Genomic DNA, 19,460 nt, shown 5'->3' on the forward strand with positions numbered 1-19,460 from the left:
TTCTGAGAGGGTAAACGGAGGCAGAGAGAGAGAGATTGGTGAGGAAAAGTAATAGTGTAGAAGAAGATAGCTTTACGAGAAAGTGGGAAAAATAAAGAGAGTAAAAAGATATGAGAGAAGGGAAAGAGTGTAAAGCGAAGATATGGCCTGAGAGAGAAGGGAGAGGGCAAAAAGAAAAAAAGAGAGGCGTGAAGTGAGAAAGATAATTAAGAGAGAGAAGGGAGAGATGATAATTATTAAAAGAAAATCTCCAGGTCGCTATGACCATCCATGACTGTTGGCACTCTCTGCATTCCCTCAACAACAACTTCCTTTTTTTTGTTCGACTGTTGTCGTCCCCAAAACCCCTAGTTGATGTTTCTAACGGCTATGCACTTATTTTTGTTAATCTATTGCTGTATGTAGCATTATTTAAAAATTGTTAAGGTATAAAATAAAAAATATAAAAAAATTACTGCACAATAATGTGTTTCCCAAATATATGCAAAGAAGGGGTGGAGTAGTGGGTGTAGAGTGGGCAGGATCAGAAGTGGCGAGTAACATTTTGGCCTGGCTAGTAGCTTACGACCTAAAATTTTGAGCACAGATTTACTACATCAATTTAAAAATGATACAAAGATGCACTTACTAGAAGTAAAAATCATAAAGTACAGAACAGAGTCAGTGATTCTGTAAAGCATCCTTCTCCATATCTCCCACCATACGGTGGTCTTAATGTACCTGTTTGGAGTTACCCTGGCTGTTATGGCGCTCCCAAGTGCTGCGTTGTATTACTGGACAGAGTTCCAAATATAAAAGCAGACTATTCCTGCTCCCTCAACTCATTTAATTTGAATGCACTCCGAATTTTCAACCTTATCTCTATATATGCATTAAGGCCTCCTAATCTTATCTATTAGTCTTTACACAATGGCCAATAGAGAGAGCAACTGAAAAGGAAAAATATTACATAACTTTTCTATAGAGAATACTAAAGTATTTATATTTTTAGTATCAATGGTGCAAAAGCAACTTTTTGGAAATGACATAATAAATGTAAACATTATGATACACTCCAGTAGATAAAACAGATCACAGAGAACAGATAGAAGCAGAAAAAAAAAAAAAAAACAGTACACATTCCCTATAACACAAACAATAATAATACATAAAATAGCATAGTTCTGCTCACAATAAGAATCTTACTACAGATCTTTTACACCACTTTAATCCTATCTTCCGATGTTTCAAATGAAAACTCACCAAAGGCCATGGACCTTGCAGTGCATCCTCTTGATAACAGATGAATCCATCCATCTACCTCTCTGAAAACCACACAACCCCTGTATGGAATCTTACACCTATAAACCCCATAAGTCACTTATTCTTTTCTCAAGATACCACCACATTGTGCTAAAAAAACTTTGACCCCCTTCTTCTGGTCCTGACACGCCAAAACTTACCATTTTTCTACATCTTGGAAGGTCTCTTTAGACACCCGCATTTGTGCATAATGACTGAACATCTGCTTTACAAAGCTCCGTGGCAACGTTGGATTCATTTTGTTGACCTCTTTAGATCTTTTCTTTTGGACCCGTTTGCCAACAGGTGGGGGCTTTTTGGCTAACCTTTAAAAAGAATTGTGCATAGGTTATTCCTACTGGGGTGGGGCATGAAAAATACAAAACACTTTTCCAAGCCAAGAAGAAATCCTAGTGTCCTGCACAGAAAATTATGAAGTATATTGGCCAGCGTAATACTTTGCAATATTATACAATTTTCTATTATTTCTAAATGTTCAAGTATCCAAAGAATAAATTAATTGCATAATTTAAAATAAAGTGATTTAACCCCTTAATGACCGAGGACGTGCAGGGTACGTCCTCTAAAAAAGGCAGTTAACGCCTGAGGACGTACCCTGCACGTCCTCAGTCTGGAAAGCAGCTGGAAGCGATCCTGCTCGCTTCCAGCTGCTTTCCGGTTATTGCAGTGATGCCTCGACATCGAGGCATCCTGCAATAACACTTTCTGGCCATCCGATGCAGAGAGAGCCACTCTGTGGCCCTCTCTGCACCGGACATCGATGGCCGGTATCGTTGGTGGGTGGGAGCCGACTTGGGAGGCGGGTGGGCGGCCATCGGTGTGATCTGGAAGGTGGAGGGGGGGCGGGATCGGGGGCGGAGCCTTCGGGGGGCGCGCCGGGGCGCGCGCACGGTGGGTGGCGGGCGGGCGCGTGCACGGGGCGGGAGCGGGTGGGAACCGCTACACTACAGAAAAAAAAGTAAAGAGTAAGTGTATTAAAAAAATCACATAAACATTTTAAAAATAAAGCATTTAAGCGATCTGGAAGGGGTGGGGGGTTGGTATTGGGGGGGGGGGGAAGCTACACAACAGAAAAAGGAAATTTTTTTAAAAAAAACACAAATTTCACTAAAATGGGTACTGGCAGACACCTGCCAGAACCCAAGATGGCGCACATTAAGTCAGAGGGGGAGGGTTAGAGAGCTGTTGGGTGGGGGGGATCAGTGAGGGTGGGGGCTAAGGGGGATCCTACACAGAAGCATATGTAAATATGCTAAAAACAAAATGCACAAAAATGCACAAATTTTCCTTTTATTTTAGTACTGGCAGAGTTTCTGCCAGTACTTAAGATGGCGGGGACATTTGTGGGGTAGGGGAGGGAAGAGAGATGTTTGGGAGGGATCAGGGGGGTCTGATGTTTCAGGTGGGAGGCTGATCTCTACACTAAAGCTAAAATTAACCCTGCAAGCTCCCTACAAGCTACCTAATTAACCCCTTCACTGCTAGCCATAATACACGTGTGATGCGCAGCGCCATTTAGCAGCATTCTAATTACCAAAAAGCAACGCCAAAGTCATATATGTCTGCTATTTCTGAACAAAGGGGATCCCAGAGAAGCATTTACAACCATTTGTGCCATAATTGCACAAGCTGTTTGTAAATGATTTCAGTGACAAACCTAAAATTGTGAAAAATGTAATGTTTTTTTTAATTTGATCGCATTTGGCGGTGAAATGGTGGCATGAAATATACCAAAATGGGCCTAGATCAATACTTGGGGTTGTCTACTACACTACACTAAAGCTAAAAATACCCCAAAAAGCTCCTTACATGCTCCCTAATTACCCCTTCACTGCTGGGCATAATACACGTGTGGTGCGCAGTGGCATTTAGCGGCCTTCTAATTACCAAAAAGCAATGCCAAAGCCATACATGTCTGCTATTTCTGAACAAAGGGGATCCCAGAGAAGAATTTACAACCATTTATGCCATAATTGCACAAGCAGTTTGTAAATAATTTCAGTGAGAAACTGAAAGTTTGTGAAAAAATTTGTGAAAAAGTGAACAATTTTTTGTATTTGATCGCATTTGGCGGTGAAATGGTGGCATGAAATATACCAAAATGGGCCTAGATCAATACTTTGGGATGTCTTCTAAAAAAAAATATATATATGTCAATGGATATTCAGGGATTCCTGAAAGATATCAGTGTCCCAATGTAACTAGCGCTAATTTTGAAAAAAATATGTTTTGAAAATAGCAAAGTGCTACTTGTATTTATGGCCCTATAAGTTACAAAAAAAGCAAAGAACATGTAAACATTGGGTATTTCTAAACTCAGGACAAAATTTAGAAACTATTTAGCATGGGTGTTTTTTGGTGGTTGTAGATATGTAACAGATTTTGGGGTTCAAAGTTAGAAAAAGTGTGTTTTTTTTTCCATTTTTTCCTCATATTTTATAATTTTTTTTATAGTAAATGATAAGATATGATGAAAATAATGGTATTTTTAGAAAGTCCATTTAATGGCGAGAAAAACGGTATATAATATGTGTGGGTACAGTAAATGAGTAAGAGGAAAATTTCAGCTAAACACAAACACTGCAGAAATGTAAAAATAGCCTTGGTCCCAAACGGACAGAAAATGGAAAAGTGCTCTGGTCACTAAGGGGTTAATGATAATTTGTACAACCCATCCCCCCCCAGAAAAACTTAAAATAAATAATATTAGCTCATTTGGGCTTAAAGAGACATGAAACCCAAACGTTTTCTTTCATGATTAAGATAAAACATGTCTTCAGGCCATGTTTACTAATCAGCTGATTATTTTACCTGTGCTCCAGTTCAGATATCCTCAAAATGTGGCCTGTTAGGGAGGCTTAAGAACAGGTTTGAAAACCAGTGAGATAGAACATACAATTTTAAACAACTTTCCAATTTACTTGTATTATAACATTTGCTTCATTCTCCTGGTATCCTTTGTTGAAGGAGCAGTAAAGCATTACTGGGAGCTAGCTGAGCATCAGGTGAACCAACGACAAGAGGCATATATGTGGAGCCACCAATCAGCAGCTAGATCTCAGTAGTGCATTGCTGCTCATGAGTATATGGTTGTATGCTTTTCAACAAAGCATATCAAGAGAACAAAGCAAATTAGATAATAGAAGTAAATTGGAAATGTATTTTAATTTCCACGATCTGAATAATGAAAGTACGTTTTTTTATTTACTGTTCCTTTAATATTAGCTGGGTGGTGAGCAAAATCAGCTGGTGGTGAAATAGGTCCAGGGGAGAACACTGAATGCTCAACCCATCTACGTCACAAACACAAAGCCTAAGCATTATATGCTGATGTGCATGTCAGTCATACAGGGATGTGAAACACTCTGCTCACCAACCCACTCCACATATGTCTAGACTTCTAAACCATAACAACAGATGAGAGGGCTCCAGATCTATGGCAAATGATCTAATGGTGCATAGATGCCAAAGTTGTGTAATATACAATAAATTAAATGTATCTAGTACAAGGAAACCTAGGACTTAAGACCGCAGTCGCATACAAATAATAGTATAGTATTATAGTGCGTTTTATGTGTGTTTGTATATATGGATATACGTACATATGTGTGTGTACAAATATCTACACAGTAAGGAAACCAAAAAAATATGTTCAGGCCCCAGAGATATTTTCTAGGGCTATTATGGAGACCCGATCTCCTTTGCAGAATTTAACTGGGGAACTTACTCTTTTCATAGAGAAGTGGCATTTCCTCTAACTGAAGAATCACCTATCCTGCCCTATACTAACCTATAAACAAATAGAAGGGAATGAGGTGACTGTTTCTAACAAGGCATCTAGAACTCTAGAAAGTGTGTGGCAATTGCAAATAGTGGTTCGGGAGCTACAGCTTCTGATTGGATGTATTGCTTGCAGTCTATTTACATTTAAAGAAAAAAAGACAACAATATTTATGCATCCAAACTTATGGATTAAAAATTAGGGCAACAGTAAAAGGGCACATTTAAAAAACAAAGTAGCCGTTCGGTTAATATATATATTGTTTTTAATTCATTTTAGTCTTCCTGCTTAGACTGATGTCACATTATTTATGGAAAAGGATTGTGGGAAGAAGTGTTCAATCAGAGACCCAAAACCCCTGCACACAAAATAAATCAATAGACAAATAAAATAAAAATGTAGAAACTAAGATTTCAGATGATGGACATTATTGTCAGTAATCCAAGGATCTCCCATTCGTGATACATGCTTTTCAACAAAGGATACCAATGGAACAAAGTAAATTTACAAACAGAAGTAGATGGCAAAGTCTCATAAAACTGCATGCTCTATCTGGAACTATGAAAGTATATTTGACTTCCATGTCCCTTTAATTAAATACCTCTAAACTGCCTCTCATTACAATAAAAGTGGATGACTGAAGAGCTCAAACAACATCACACAAAATTAAAAACGATATCAGAAAAACAAAAGTTATCGTTTACAATAAAGTCACATTAAAGGGACACTGTACCCAAATTTTTTCTTTATTGATTCAGATAGAGCATGACATTTTAAGCAACTTTCTAATTTACTGCTATTATCAAATTTTCTTCATTCTCTTTGTATCTTTATTTGAAATGCAAGAAAGTAAGTTTAGATGCCGGCCCATTTTTGGTGATCAACCTGGGTTGTTCTTGCTGATTGGTGGATACACTCATCCACCAATAAAAAAGTGCTGTCCAGAGTTCTGAATAATAAAAAAAAGCTTAGTCTTCTTTTTAAAATAAAGATAGCAAGAGAACAAAGAAAAATTGATAATAGGAATAAATTAGAAAGTAGCTTAAAATTGCATGCTCTATCTGAATCATGAAAGAAAAAAATTGGGTTCAGTGTCCCTTTAAATATTAACAGAAGGCTCAAATAGCATCACCAGTAAAGCATTTCACAGCATTTAGTTATATAGTGTACAACACATCCAGAGGCCTAACTAGAAACCACAGGGGCCAGGTGCAAGAATCTAAGAAGGCCCCCCCCCCCCCTCAAATGCGAATTTGATAAAAAAAAAAAAAAAAAAAGGATTTATAACATTTAACACAGAAAAAAAAATGTGAATCAGATTACATGTCTGCAAAAGGGGGTACCCTGTGTCCACAGTCTGTGAGATGGTCTGACCCCCTATTACTGTATATAGTGACACTGTTCAACCCACCAGTACTGTATATAGTGAGTTAGTAACACAGTCTAATCTGCCGGTGAGATGGCTGGCCTGACCCTACCTGCCCCCAGTACTTTATACAGTGCCCACAGTAGTCTGTGACATGGTCCAGCCCCCCCATACTGTATATAGTAAAACTGTTTACCACCCGCACCCCCATGCTGTAGTAACAAGGTCTGCAATCTGCTGGTTCCACAAACATACACACACACACACATGCATACATAAATACACACACAGTCACATACATACATACACACATACACCCATGCATAAATACACACACAAACACCAATGGGTAAAACAGAAACACTAACCCCTGTAGTCAGAAACAGAGACACTAGTGAAGCATCACATCACACTCACATAATATCAGTGCAGGCAGTGGCAGGTCAACGGTTTTCTAGTGGAAATAAATAAAAAAGGTTGCGACCTCTGCACCCCGGTAGTTCCGCCCCTGAACACATCTACTAAAGCAAATTTCTTTTCAGCAAGAGAAGGATATAAGGAGCAAAATCCAGACACAGACATCATCAGCAAGCATTACATTCTAAATATTTATTTTCCCAATTTATGAGTGAGATAGACCTTGGAAAAAACACAACAGCCACCCCTAATTAAACCAGGGGCTCAGACTCACGCTTACCTCAAGTGAATATTTTTAATATACGCTGGTGTGACAGGCAACGGGGTAAGTGCTTGCTGTTCATTAGAGGGCTTTTGGTTTTCTTCAATAGATACGTCTGAAATGAAAATTGCCAATTGGTTTAGTTTGAGAGATTCATTCGTATGTATAAAAGGCATAATGAAAAATCAGCTTGAAGGGCCTGCAGTTTTAGTAAAACATACTAACAAACATACTTTCTACAAGGAGTTATTGCTTACCATGTTGCACAAACTAGGAATATCCAATAAAATAACATGAATTGGGCAAGGAGGATAACCTGGCAGAACAACGTACTCCACCTTTATCGGCAAAATACACTAAAAATGTCATCCTAAATTTGCAAAGATGGAGGCTGCTGTACTTGTGAAGTTAATATAGATAGTTTGACAGATGTTTCAAAACATTTTCTTTTTTTTCTTTCATGATTCAGATAGAGCATGCAATTTTAAACAACTTCCCAATTTATTTATTTTATCAAATTGTCTTGGTATCCTCTTGAAAGGCAGAGATGTGAGCTCATGAGTGTGCACGTGTCTGCAGGACAATATTGCAACTGTTCTACAAGAATGTTATACATTTGTAAGAGCACTAGTGCTCGAGATGTGCTACCTACCTAGATACCTCTTCAACAAAGAATACAACAAGAAGATAGTAAATTGGATAATAGAAGTAAAGAAAGATGTTGGGTTTCATGTCCCTTTAACAGTCGTAAAAACATCTAGTTGTAAGAGACAAAATAACATAATTTATGTAAGAACTTACCTGATAAATTCATTTCTTTCATATTAGCAAGAGTCCATGAGCTAGTGACGTATGGGATATACATTCCTACTAGGAGGGGCAAAGTTTCCCAAACCTCAAAATGCCTATAAATACACCCCTCACCACACCCACAATTCAGTTTAACGAATAGCCAAGAAGTGGGGTGATAAAAAAAGTGCGAAAGCATATAAAATAAGGAATTGGAATAATTGTGCTTTATACAAAAATCATAACCACCACAAAAAAAGGGCGGGCCTCATGGACTCTTGCTAATATGAAAGAAATGAATTTATCAGGTAAGTTCTTACATAAATTATGTTTTCTTTCATGTAATTAGCAAGAGTCCATGAGCTAGTGACGTATGGGATAATGACTACCCAAGATGTGGATCTTTCCACACAAGAGTCACTAGAGAGGGAGGGATAAAATAAAGACAGCCAATTCCTGCTGAAAATAATCCACACCCAAAAATAAAGTTTAACGAAAAACATAAGCAGAAGATTCAAACTGAAACCGCTGCCTGAAGTACTTTTCTACCAAAAACTGCTTCAGAAGAAGAAAATACATCAAAATGGTAGAATTTAGTAAAAGTATGCAAAGAGGACCAAGTTGCTGCTTTGCAAATCTGGTCAACCGAAGCTTCATTCCTAAACGCCCAGGAAGTAGAAACTGACCTAGTAGAATGAGCTGTAATTCTTTGAGGCGGAGTTTTACCCGACTCAACATAGGCAAGATGAATTAAAGATTTCAACCAAGATGCCAAAGAAATGGCAGAAGCTTTCTGGCCTTTTCTAGAACCAGAAAAGATAACATATAAACTAGAAGTCTTACGGAAAGATTTCGTAGCTTCAACATAATATTTCAAAGCTCTAACAACATCCAAAGAATGCAACGATTTCTCCTTAGAATTCTTAGGATTAGGACATAATGAAGGAACCACAATTTCTCTACTAATGTTGTTGGAATTCACAACTTTAGGTAAAAATTCAAAAGAAGTTCGCAACACCGCCTATCCTGATGAAAAATCAGAAAAGGAGACTCACAAGAAAGAGCAGATAATTCAGAAACTCTTCTGGCAGAAGAGATGGCCAAAAGGAACAAAACTTTCCAAGAAAGTAATTTAATGTCCAATGAATGCATAGGTTCAAACGGAGGAGCTTGAAGAGTTCCCAGAACCAAATTCAAACTCCAAGGAGGAGAAATTGACTTAATAACAGGTTTTATACGAACCAAAGCTTGTACAAAACAATGAATATCAGGAAGAATAGCAATCTTTCTGTGAAAAAGAACAGAAAGAGCAGAGATTTGTCCTTTCAAAGAACTTGCGGACAAACCCTTATCTAAACCATCCTGAAGAAACTGTAAAATTCTCGTTATTCTAAAAGAATGCCAAGAAAAATGATGAGAAAGACACCAAGAAATATAAGTCTTCCAGACTCTATAATATATCTCTTGAGATACAGATTTACGAGCCTGTAACATAGTATTAAACACAGAGTCAGAGAAACCTCTTTGACCAAGAATCAAGCGTTCAATCTCCATACCTTTAAATTTAAGGATTTCAGATCCTGATGGAAAAAAGGACCTTGTGACAGAAGGTCTGGTCTTAACGGAAGAGTCCACGGTTGGCAAGAGGCCATCCGGACAAGATCCGCATACCAAAACCTGTGAGGCCATGCGGGAGCTACCAGCAGAACAAACGAGCATTCCTTCAGAATCTTGGAGATTACTCTTGGAAGAAGAACTAGAGGCGGAAAGATATAGGCAGGATGATACTTCCAAGGAAGTGATAATGCATCCACTGCCTCCGCCTGAGGATCCCGGGATCTGGACAGATACCTGGGAAGTTTCTTGTTTAGATGGGACGCCATCAGATCTATTTCTGGAAGTTCCCACATTTGAACAATCTGAAGAAATACCTCTGGGTGAAGAGACCATTCGCCCGGATGCAACGTTTGGCGACTGAGATAATCCGCTTCCCAATTGTCTATACCTGGGATATGAACCGCAGAGATTAGACAGGAGCTGGATTCCGCCCAAACCAAAATTCAAGATACTTCTTTCATAGCCAGAGGACTGTGAGTCCCTCCTTGATGATTGATGTATGCCACAGTTGTGACATTGTCTGTCTGAAAACAAATGACGATTCTCTCTTCAGAAGAGGCCAAAACTGAAGAGCTCTGAAAATTGCACGGAGTTCCAAAATATTGATCGGTAATCTCACCTCCTGAGATTCCAAACTCCTTGTGCCGTCAGAGATCCCCACACAGCTCCCCAACCTGTGAGACTTGCATCTGTTGAAATTACAGTCCAGGTCGGAAGCACAAAAGAAGCCCCCTGAATTAAACGATGGTGATCTGTCCACCATGTTAGAGAGTGTCGAACAATCGGTTTTAAAGATATTAATTGAGATATCTTCGTGTAATCCTTGCACCATTGCTTCAGCATACAGAGCTGAAGAGGTCGCATGTGAAAACGAGCAAAGGGGATCGCGTCCGATGCAGCAGTCATAAGACCTAGAATTTCCATGCATAAGGCTACCCGAAGGGAATGATTGTGACTGAAGGTTTCGACAAGCTGCAATCAATTTTAGACGTCTCTTGTCTATTAAAGACAGAGTCATGGACACTGAATCCATCTGGAAACCCAGAAAGGTTACCCTTGTCTGAGGAATCAAAGAACTTTTTGGTAAATTGATCCTCCAACCATGATCTTGAAGAAACAACACAAGTCGATTCGTATGAGATTCTGCTAAATGTAAAGACTGAGCAAGTACCAAGATATCGTCCAAATAAGGAAATACCACAATACCCTGTTCTCTGATTACAGACAGAAGGGCACCGAGAACCTTTGTAAAAATTCTTGGGGCTGTAGCTAGGCCAAACGGCAGAGCCACAAACTGGTAATGCTTGTCCAGAAAAGAGAATCTCAGGAACTGATAATGATCTGGATGAATCGGAATATGCAGATATGCATCCTGTAAATCTATTGTGGACATATAATTCCCTTGCTGAACAAAAGGCAAGATAGTCCTTACAGTTACCATCTTGAACGTTGGTATTCTTACATAACGATTCAATATTTTTAGATCCAGAACTGGTCTGAAGGAATTCTCCTTCTTTGGTACAATGAAGAGATTTGAATAAAACCCCATCCCCTGTTCCGAAACTGGAACTGGCATAATTACTCCAGTCAACTCTAGATCTGAAACACATTTCAGAAATGCTTGAGCTTTTACTGGATTTACTGGGACACGGGAAAGAAAAAATCTCTTTGCAGGAGGTCTCATCTTGAAACCAATTCTGTACCCTTCTGAAACAATGCTCTGAATCCAAAGATTGTGAACAGAATTGATCCAAATTTCCTTGAAAAAACGTAACCTGCCCCCTACCAGCTGAGCTGGAATGAGGGCCGCACCCTTCATGTGGACTTAGAAGCAGGCTTTGCCTTTCTAGCTGGCTTGGATTTATTCCAGACTGGAGATGGTTTCCAAACTGAAACTGCTCCTGAGGATGAAGGATCAGGCTTTTGTTCTTTGTTGAAACGAAAGGAACGAAAACGATTATTAGCCCTGCTTTTTACCTTTAGATTTTTTATCCTGTGGTAAAAAAGTTCCTTTCCCACCAGTAACAGTTGAAATAATGGAATCCAACTGAGAACCAAATAATTTGTTACCCTGGAAAGAAATGGAAAGTAAAGTTGATTTAGAAGCCATATCAGCATTCCAAGTTTTAAGCCATAAAGCTCTTCTAGCTAAAATAGCTAGAGACATAAACCTGACATCAACTCTGATAATATCAAAAATGGCATCACAGATAAAATTATTAGCATGCTGTAGAAGAATAATAATATCATGAGAATCATGATGTGTTACTTGTTGCGCTAAAGTTTCCAACCAGAAAGTTGAAGCTGCAGCAACATCAGCCAAAGATATAGCAGGTCTAAGAAGATTACCTGAACACAGATAAGCTTTTCTTAGAAAGGATTAAATTTTCCTATCTAAAGGATCCTTAAACGAAGTACCATCTGACGTAGGAATAGTAGTACGTTTAGCAAGAGTAGAAATAGCCCCATCAACTTTAGGGATTTTGTCCCAAAATTCTAATCTGTCAGACGGCACAGGATATAATCGCTTAAAACGTTTAGAAGGAGTAAATGAATTACCCAATTTATCCCATTCTTTGGAAATTACTGCAGAAATAGCATTAGGAACAGGAAAAACTTCTGGAATAACCACAGGAGCTTTAAATACCTTATCCAAACGTTTAGAATTAGTATCAAGAGGACCAGAATCCTCTATTTCTAAAGCAATTAGTACTTCTTTAAGTAAAGAACGAATAAATTCCATTTTAAATAAATATGAAGATTTATCAGCATCAACCTCTGAGACAGAATCCTCTGAACCAGAAGAGTCATCAGAATCAGAATGATGATGTTCATTTAAAAATTCATCTGTAGGGAGAGGAAGTTTTAAAAGATTTTTTACGTTTACTAGAAGGAGAAATAACAGACATAGCCTTCTTTATGGATTCAGAAACAAAATCTCTTATATTATCAGGAACATTCTGCACCTTAGATGTTGAAGGAACTGCAACAGGCAATGGTACTTTACTAAAGGAAATATTATCTGCTTTAACAAGTTTGTCATGACAATCAATACAAACAACAGCTGGAGGAATAGCTACCAAAAGTTTACAGCAGATACACTTAGCTTTGGTAGATCCAGCACTGGACAGCGATTTTCCTGTAGTATCTTCTGACTCAGATGCAACGTGAGACATCTTGCAATATGTAAGAGAAAAAACAACATATATATAAAGCAAAATTGATCAAATTCCTTAAATGACAGTTTCAGGAATGGGAAAAAATGCCAAAGAACAAGCTTCTAGCAACCAGAAGCAAAGAAAAATGAGACTAAAATAATGTGGAGACAAAAGCGACGCCCATATTTTTCGCGCCAATAAGACGCCCACATTATTTGGCGCCTAAATGCTTTTTTGGCGCTAAAATGACGCCACATCCGGAACGCCGACATCTTTGGCGCAAAATAACGTAAAAAAATGACGCAACTTCCGGCGACACGTATGACGCTGGAAACGGAAACAAATTTTTTGCGACAAAAAAGTCCGCGCCAAGAATGACGCAATAAAATGAAGCATTTTCAGCCCCCGCGAGCCTAACAGCCCACAGGGAAGAGTCAAATTTTTGGAGGTAAGAAAAAATGATTAAATCAAATGCATTATCCCAAATATGAAACTGACTGTGCTGAAAATAAGGAAAGTTGAACATTCTGAGTCAAGGCAAATAAATGTTTGAATACATATATTTAGAACTTTATAAACAAAAGTGCCCAACCATAGCTTAGAGTGTCACAGAAAATAAGATTTACTTACCCCAGGACACTCATCTACATGTTTGTAGAAAGCCAAACCAGTACTGAAACGAGAATCAGCAGAGGTAATGGTATATATAAGAGTATATCGTCGATCTGAAAAGGGAGGTAAGAGATGAATCTCTACGACCGATAACAGAGAACCTATGAAATAGACCCCGTAGAAGGAGATCACTGTATTCAAATAGGCAATACTCTCCTCACATCCCTCTGACATTCACTGCAACGCTGAGAGGAAAACCGGGGCTCCAACTTGCTGCGGAGCGCATATCAACGTAGAATCTAGCACAAACTTACTTCACCACCTCCATCGGAGGCAAAGTTTGTAAAACTGAATTGTGGGTGTGGTGAAGGGTGTATTTATAGGCATTTTGAGGTTTGGGAAACTTTGCCCCTCCTGGTAGGAATGTATATCCCATACGTCACTAGCTCATGGACTCTTGCTAATTACATGAAAGAAATATATTTTTTTTAAATTTTCTTTTATTGAGGTTATGCGAAAGAGAGACAAACAAAAGACATACATCAAATGCCACGTAAAATACATGTCTATAGTTTTCATGAAACACAATTAAAAAACATAAATAGAAAAAAAAACAAAAAAACAAAACTGATGTATAAACTAAGAGCTCTTGAAATCTCCATTTTATAATTTTAGGAAGCTTTCATGAATGACTAATTAGCCGTCCAACAATGGCCCCTATGATATACATAACACTAGTGAGGCAGGTTAGTCGCATATATGAGATACATAAGTAGTGCCTCGATCCTACCGCAGGCAAGATCAAAGCAAAACAGCGGGTAAAGACTGCTTCAAAATAAATGAATAGTAATACCCCTAATAATCAAGTTCTAAGATGGGTAAGGCCCACAAGAGGCCCACGGTAGCATATGGGGGGGGGGCGGCGGAAATATTTTGATTGAATTATCCCCTATTGAAGATTAGTAAATGGTGCATATGAGGTTAACTACTATGTTGCAGGGATAGTAATCCTAAATAACAAGACTTGGATGCATGTAAGATGACACCTATAAGGCTAAAGAATAAAGTTAAGTATATAATAAACAACCTTGGCAGAACAAAATTTGAACATTCCACATAAACTGTATCCTCTTTACATCATGGTAGAATATCGGAGATCAAGGAGTTGTTATTTAACTTAGTAAATACTATCTATTATTTGTGTGCTAGGTATCCGTGCCCTTTAATATTGTATTCTAGGGTTTGACAGGTCGATGACAGTTCCTAGTTAAGTCATGTCGTGTGCTAGGGCAACATCTCCAGTATCATTAACAGCATTTCCTTTACAGATGTATGTAGAGAAGGCATGTATATATAAATGGGATGTTGAACCGGGGCTCTGTTGCAAGACTACTTACTTAATTAGTGTGGCTAAAAATTGCTTAGGACCCCTTGCCATATGGGATCCTTTAACTCCCTCGCCGGCTGAGTGAGAGAGAGGATGTACATCTAACCTCCTTCCTATAATTGAAACAAAAAAAGAAAGGGCGCCTCCTAGTGTAGCCAATTTTTGTAAGTAGATAATATATATTAGCAGATTTTGTACTCACATGTAGTGAAGGCAACGATAATGCCTAGGTAGATGGTCTGGAAACTTATCAGTGTCCCAGTTGACTGTGCACCATGAGAAGGGCTGCTCCTCTTGAATGGAAAAGATCTGGAAAACTGGAAAAATATACAGAGGGCGACTCCTAGTGCAAATCAGTTGATACAGTTGTAAGCCCCAAATGATCCCTTTAGAGAGATACTCACATATTATGGAGCACACTATAGTGCTAATGAGGCAAGCTGGGTATATTATGGTGGCCCAGCGCACATAACACTCTGGCAAGCAGTGGATCAATGTAGCAAATAAAAGATAGGAGACTCCAGAAGTATATCAAAAATGAGTTTTATAAAAATAAATAAATGAACATAAAAACAATCAGTAAAACATGCTACGCGTTTCTCAGAGCTCACCACTCTGTTTCCTCAGGCAAGTTCTACTGAAATATGACTGAAGTCTCCTATTTAAACCCAAAAGAACTAATTGGGATGTCGGTTACACCCATTACACACCCTTTTAATTAGCTCTTGCTACTATTACCATAGCAACTCTGCTGACTCCACCTAACATTCCTTAAATGGCATATACAACATGTTTTATATATTTACTACAGAGATCTGATAAAGATAACTTCGTATGTTATTCAACATTGGTTAAATTCTTAGTGCAATGTAACAGATCATCCTATAAAACTAAGGAACACTTACATTTGTATAGATAAATCTATCAACCAAAAACCTATATTTATCACAATATAGAGTGACTGTATTTATTTGTAGTTTATATACTTTCCAAATAAAAATAAGTATATGGTACTTAGCTTTATCTTCTTGTTTTTTGTTTGCAGTGCTAGAACCATCTTGTGTTGCAGTATGTGTGAGATATAGCTAATCGATGTATGTAGTTTTTTCGCTCGACTTTTGTTTCCTTGTGTTGTCTTATGCAATTGACGGGATTTTCTTATGTTTACTCTTAAAATTCGCTGCGCTCTCCTGCCGGAAGTGGTCATGAGCAGTTGCGATCTAGACCAATGTTATTGTATAATTACAGTGTTGTGCACTAAATGTCCAATGAAATATAGAGGTGTGTGCCAGTCATCCAATCAGTGATTTTCTAGAATGGGCCAATCAGTGTAAGTCTGTCGTTCTCTATGTTTGAAATTAGTGCTGATCTTTACCTGTATAGCCTTTAGCTTATATAGCTGTCACCGAACAGACTGAATATCCGGCTATATTGTTACTAGTTTTGATCCTTAAGTTCCTTACTATATATAGAAAAATACCCTTATCTATTAAGTCAAATTAATTTTTGATTGCAAATCATGAACTGAATAAAGGACAATTGTGCCGTAATCTCAATGTTGATGCTGAACTAAAAAAATGTTTTTCTTCACCCCCCATATAGAGGTGTGTCCGTATGAACCAATGATCTTTTATGGATGTTAATAACACTTGTATATATAGATTTAATGTGCTCACGGGCTGATCTTATGACATTAGCTAAACTTTACTTTTATGGATGTTAATAACACTTATATATATAGATTAAATGTGCTCACGAGCTGATATGACGACGTTAACTAAACTTTACTACCAATGGAGTGTCCGTTAGATTTCTATAAGGCTGCATTAAAAGTGTGATGTGAACTATTAACTTTTATGAAATTAATATATAAATTACTTTTAAGATGGAGCTAACCAAGTAATAGAATATTAGCTGTTCTAGTTCATAACTACTCACAGTGGGCACCAACATTTGATGTTGATGTCTATAAGCTATAATGTGTATTTATGAATATATGTGTGTATACAGTTTATTGATATATGACAAACTATTATAGTGACCCCATGTATAATAATTACCCTATTATAATGTGCTTGTGTATTATAAGTTGTTAACTAACTGTGAATTATTAATAAAGAATGAATATATGTGTGTATACAGTTTATTGATATATGACAAACTATTATAGTGACCCCATGTATAATAATTACCCTATTATAATGTGCTTGTGTATTATAAGTTGTTGCCTAACTGTGAATTATTAATAAAGAGATCATATAATATATATACTAATTATATGTGTGATGGTAGAAGGATATTCCACCTCTGTTTAAATAAACCTATAACGTGTATATCTGTGATATAATAATGTGATTAATAAAATATTAATAAAAAAAAAAAAAAAAAAAAAAAAAAAAAAAAAAATAATAAAAAAAAAAAAAAAAACATTGTTCTACCTATATAAACTAATTAAAATTACATGTGATGAATGAAATATTAATAAAATAAGTGTTCTACCTATATGAACAAATTGAAATTTAAGGACAAATTCCTCTAATGTGTATGTATATAAACATGGTATTTATTATATAAGATAATACTTGAATGTCACTAACAGTGTTGATATATGTATTAAAATGCTGCTGTGTCTATAACTTCATTTAGACCTTCTGGATATAGAGTCGAAAATTTATAAATCCAGAAGGTCTCTCTTTGACGGAGTTTTGTCATCCTATTTTGTGAATTGCTGGCAGTTACTATCTCCAATGGAGTAATCTTCATAAGACATTTCATAGTACCATGTGTAGTTGTATGGTGTCTAGAAGTGCTATATTTTATCTAGTCCTTTCCTAATGCATCTGAGATGTTCTGACCATCTTTGTCTTATCATCCTGCAGGTGCGGCCTATATATTGTAGGCCACAAATGCAGGCGATACAGTAGACCACATATGTAGAGCTGCATGTTATTTTTTGTGTTAGTGTGAAAATCTCCCCTGTGTTGTTAGCTTCAATGGTACTCTGTCCATTGATTGTGTACTTACACATACTGCATCTACTCTTATTACATCTAAAGAAACCCATCTTAGCATTGTGTGTGGTTCCTAATGATGATGGATTTCTATTATAAGAGGGGTCTGTTTCTCTGTTACACATCACTATTTTGCTCGGTGCCAGTTTTTCTTTTATTGTTGGTGCTCGCCTAAACGTGCAAAGAGGTTTTTCCCCTAGGATGGATTTCAATACGGGATCTTTCCTTAGTAGTGTCCAGTGCTTAGTTAGGATCTTTTTGATCTCCCTATGGTTATCATTATATCTCGTAATGAATGTGGATTCATATCCTGAGTCAAATGTTGGTTCTATTTTTCTTTTTATTGATTAATAAATCATTCCTATTCTGGGCACGTGCTCTATAATAACTATGTTCAATAAGTTGTTCAGGATAATGTTTCTCTTTAAACCTATCTATGAGAATCTGACTTTGAATGTCATATGTACTAATGTCTGTACAATTCCTTCGAATTCTTCTAAACTGGCTATACGGAATGTTATGTTTCCAACTGGAGTAATGGTTACTATGATAATCAAGTAAATTATTACTATCAACTGTTTTAAAAAAGGTGCATGATTCCACCTTATCATCTATGCCCCACATTAGGGAGACATCCAAAAAATCAATTTTATCTACTTGTATATTCCATGTCAATTTTATACCCATATTGTTCCTTATTTAATTCATTCTGAAAGGTTGTCAGAGAGTCTAGTGGACCTCTCCACAGAAAAAGAAGATCATCTATATAACGGCCATAGAAGACCAGATTTTGCTCCCAGTTTGAATCATAGATGTATATTGACTCAAACAAACCCATGAATAGGTTAGCAAAACTGGGAGCAAATCTGGTCCCCATGGCCGTCCCCTTGATCTGAATATAAAAGTTATCCAGAAATTGAAAGTAATTGTGAGTTAAGATGAAACTGATTGGATGACTGGCACACACCTCTATATTTCATTGGACATTTAGTGCACAACACTGTAATTATACAATAACATTGGTCTAGATCGCAACTGCTCATGACCACTTCCGGCAGAGAGCGCAGCGAATTTTAAGAGTAAACATAAGAAAATCCCGTCAATTGCATAAGACAACACAAGGAAACAAAAGTCGAGCGAAAAACTACATACATCGATTAGCTATATCTCACACATACTGCAACACAAGATGGTTCTAGCACTGCAAACAAAAAACAAGAAGATAAAGCTAAGTACCATATACTTATTTTTATTTGGAAAGTATATAAACTACAAATAAATACAGTCACTCTATATTGTGATAAATATAGGTTTTTGGTTGATAGATTTATCTATACAAATGTAAGTGTTCCTTAGTTTTATAGGATGATCTGTTACATTGCACTAAGAATTTAACCAATGTTGAATAACATACGAAGTTATCTTTATCAGATCTCTGTAGTAAATATATAAAACATGTTGTATATGCCATTTAAGGAATGTTAGGTGGAGTCAGCAGAGTTGCTATGGTAATAGTAGCAAGAGCTAATTAAAAGGGTGTGTAATGGGTGTAACCGACATCCCAATTAGTTCTTTTGGGTTTAAATAGGAGACTTCAGTCATATTTCAGTAGAACTTGCCTGAGGAAAAAGAGTGGTGAGCTCTGAGAAACGCGTAGCATGTTTTACTGATTGTTTTTATGTTCATTTATTTATTTTTATAAAACTCATTTTTGATATACTTCTGGAGTCTCCTATCTTTTATTTGCTACATTGATCC

The 19,460-nt window shown here is 37.2% G+C and overlaps 1 protein-coding gene across 2 annotated transcripts in view; it reads right to left on the reverse strand.

The window, feature by feature from the left end:
- The window catches only part of CENPT (centromere protein T), a 264,213-nt gene that overhangs the window by 24,040 nt on the left and 220,713 nt on the right, over positions 1 to 19,460 (reverse strand). For both annotated transcript variants that reach the window (XM_053698357.1, XM_053698271.1), the window contains 2 exons: positions 7,147 to 7,243; positions 1,443 to 1,607 (listed from right to left, as the gene is read on the reverse strand). In XM_053698357.1, the coding sequence (XP_053554332.1) occupies positions 1,443 to 1,607; positions 7,147 to 7,243 (262 nt within the window). The remainder of the gene's footprint in view (positions 1 to 1,442; positions 1,608 to 7,146; positions 7,244 to 19,460) is intronic.

Source organism: Bombina bombina, chromosome 1 (genome assembly GCF_027579735.1).
Source record: "Bombina bombina isolate aBomBom1 chromosome 1, aBomBom1.pri, whole genome shotgun sequence".
In the NCBI taxonomy this organism is placed as follows: domain Eukaryota; kingdom Metazoa; phylum Chordata; class Amphibia; order Anura; family Bombinatoridae; genus Bombina; species Bombina bombina.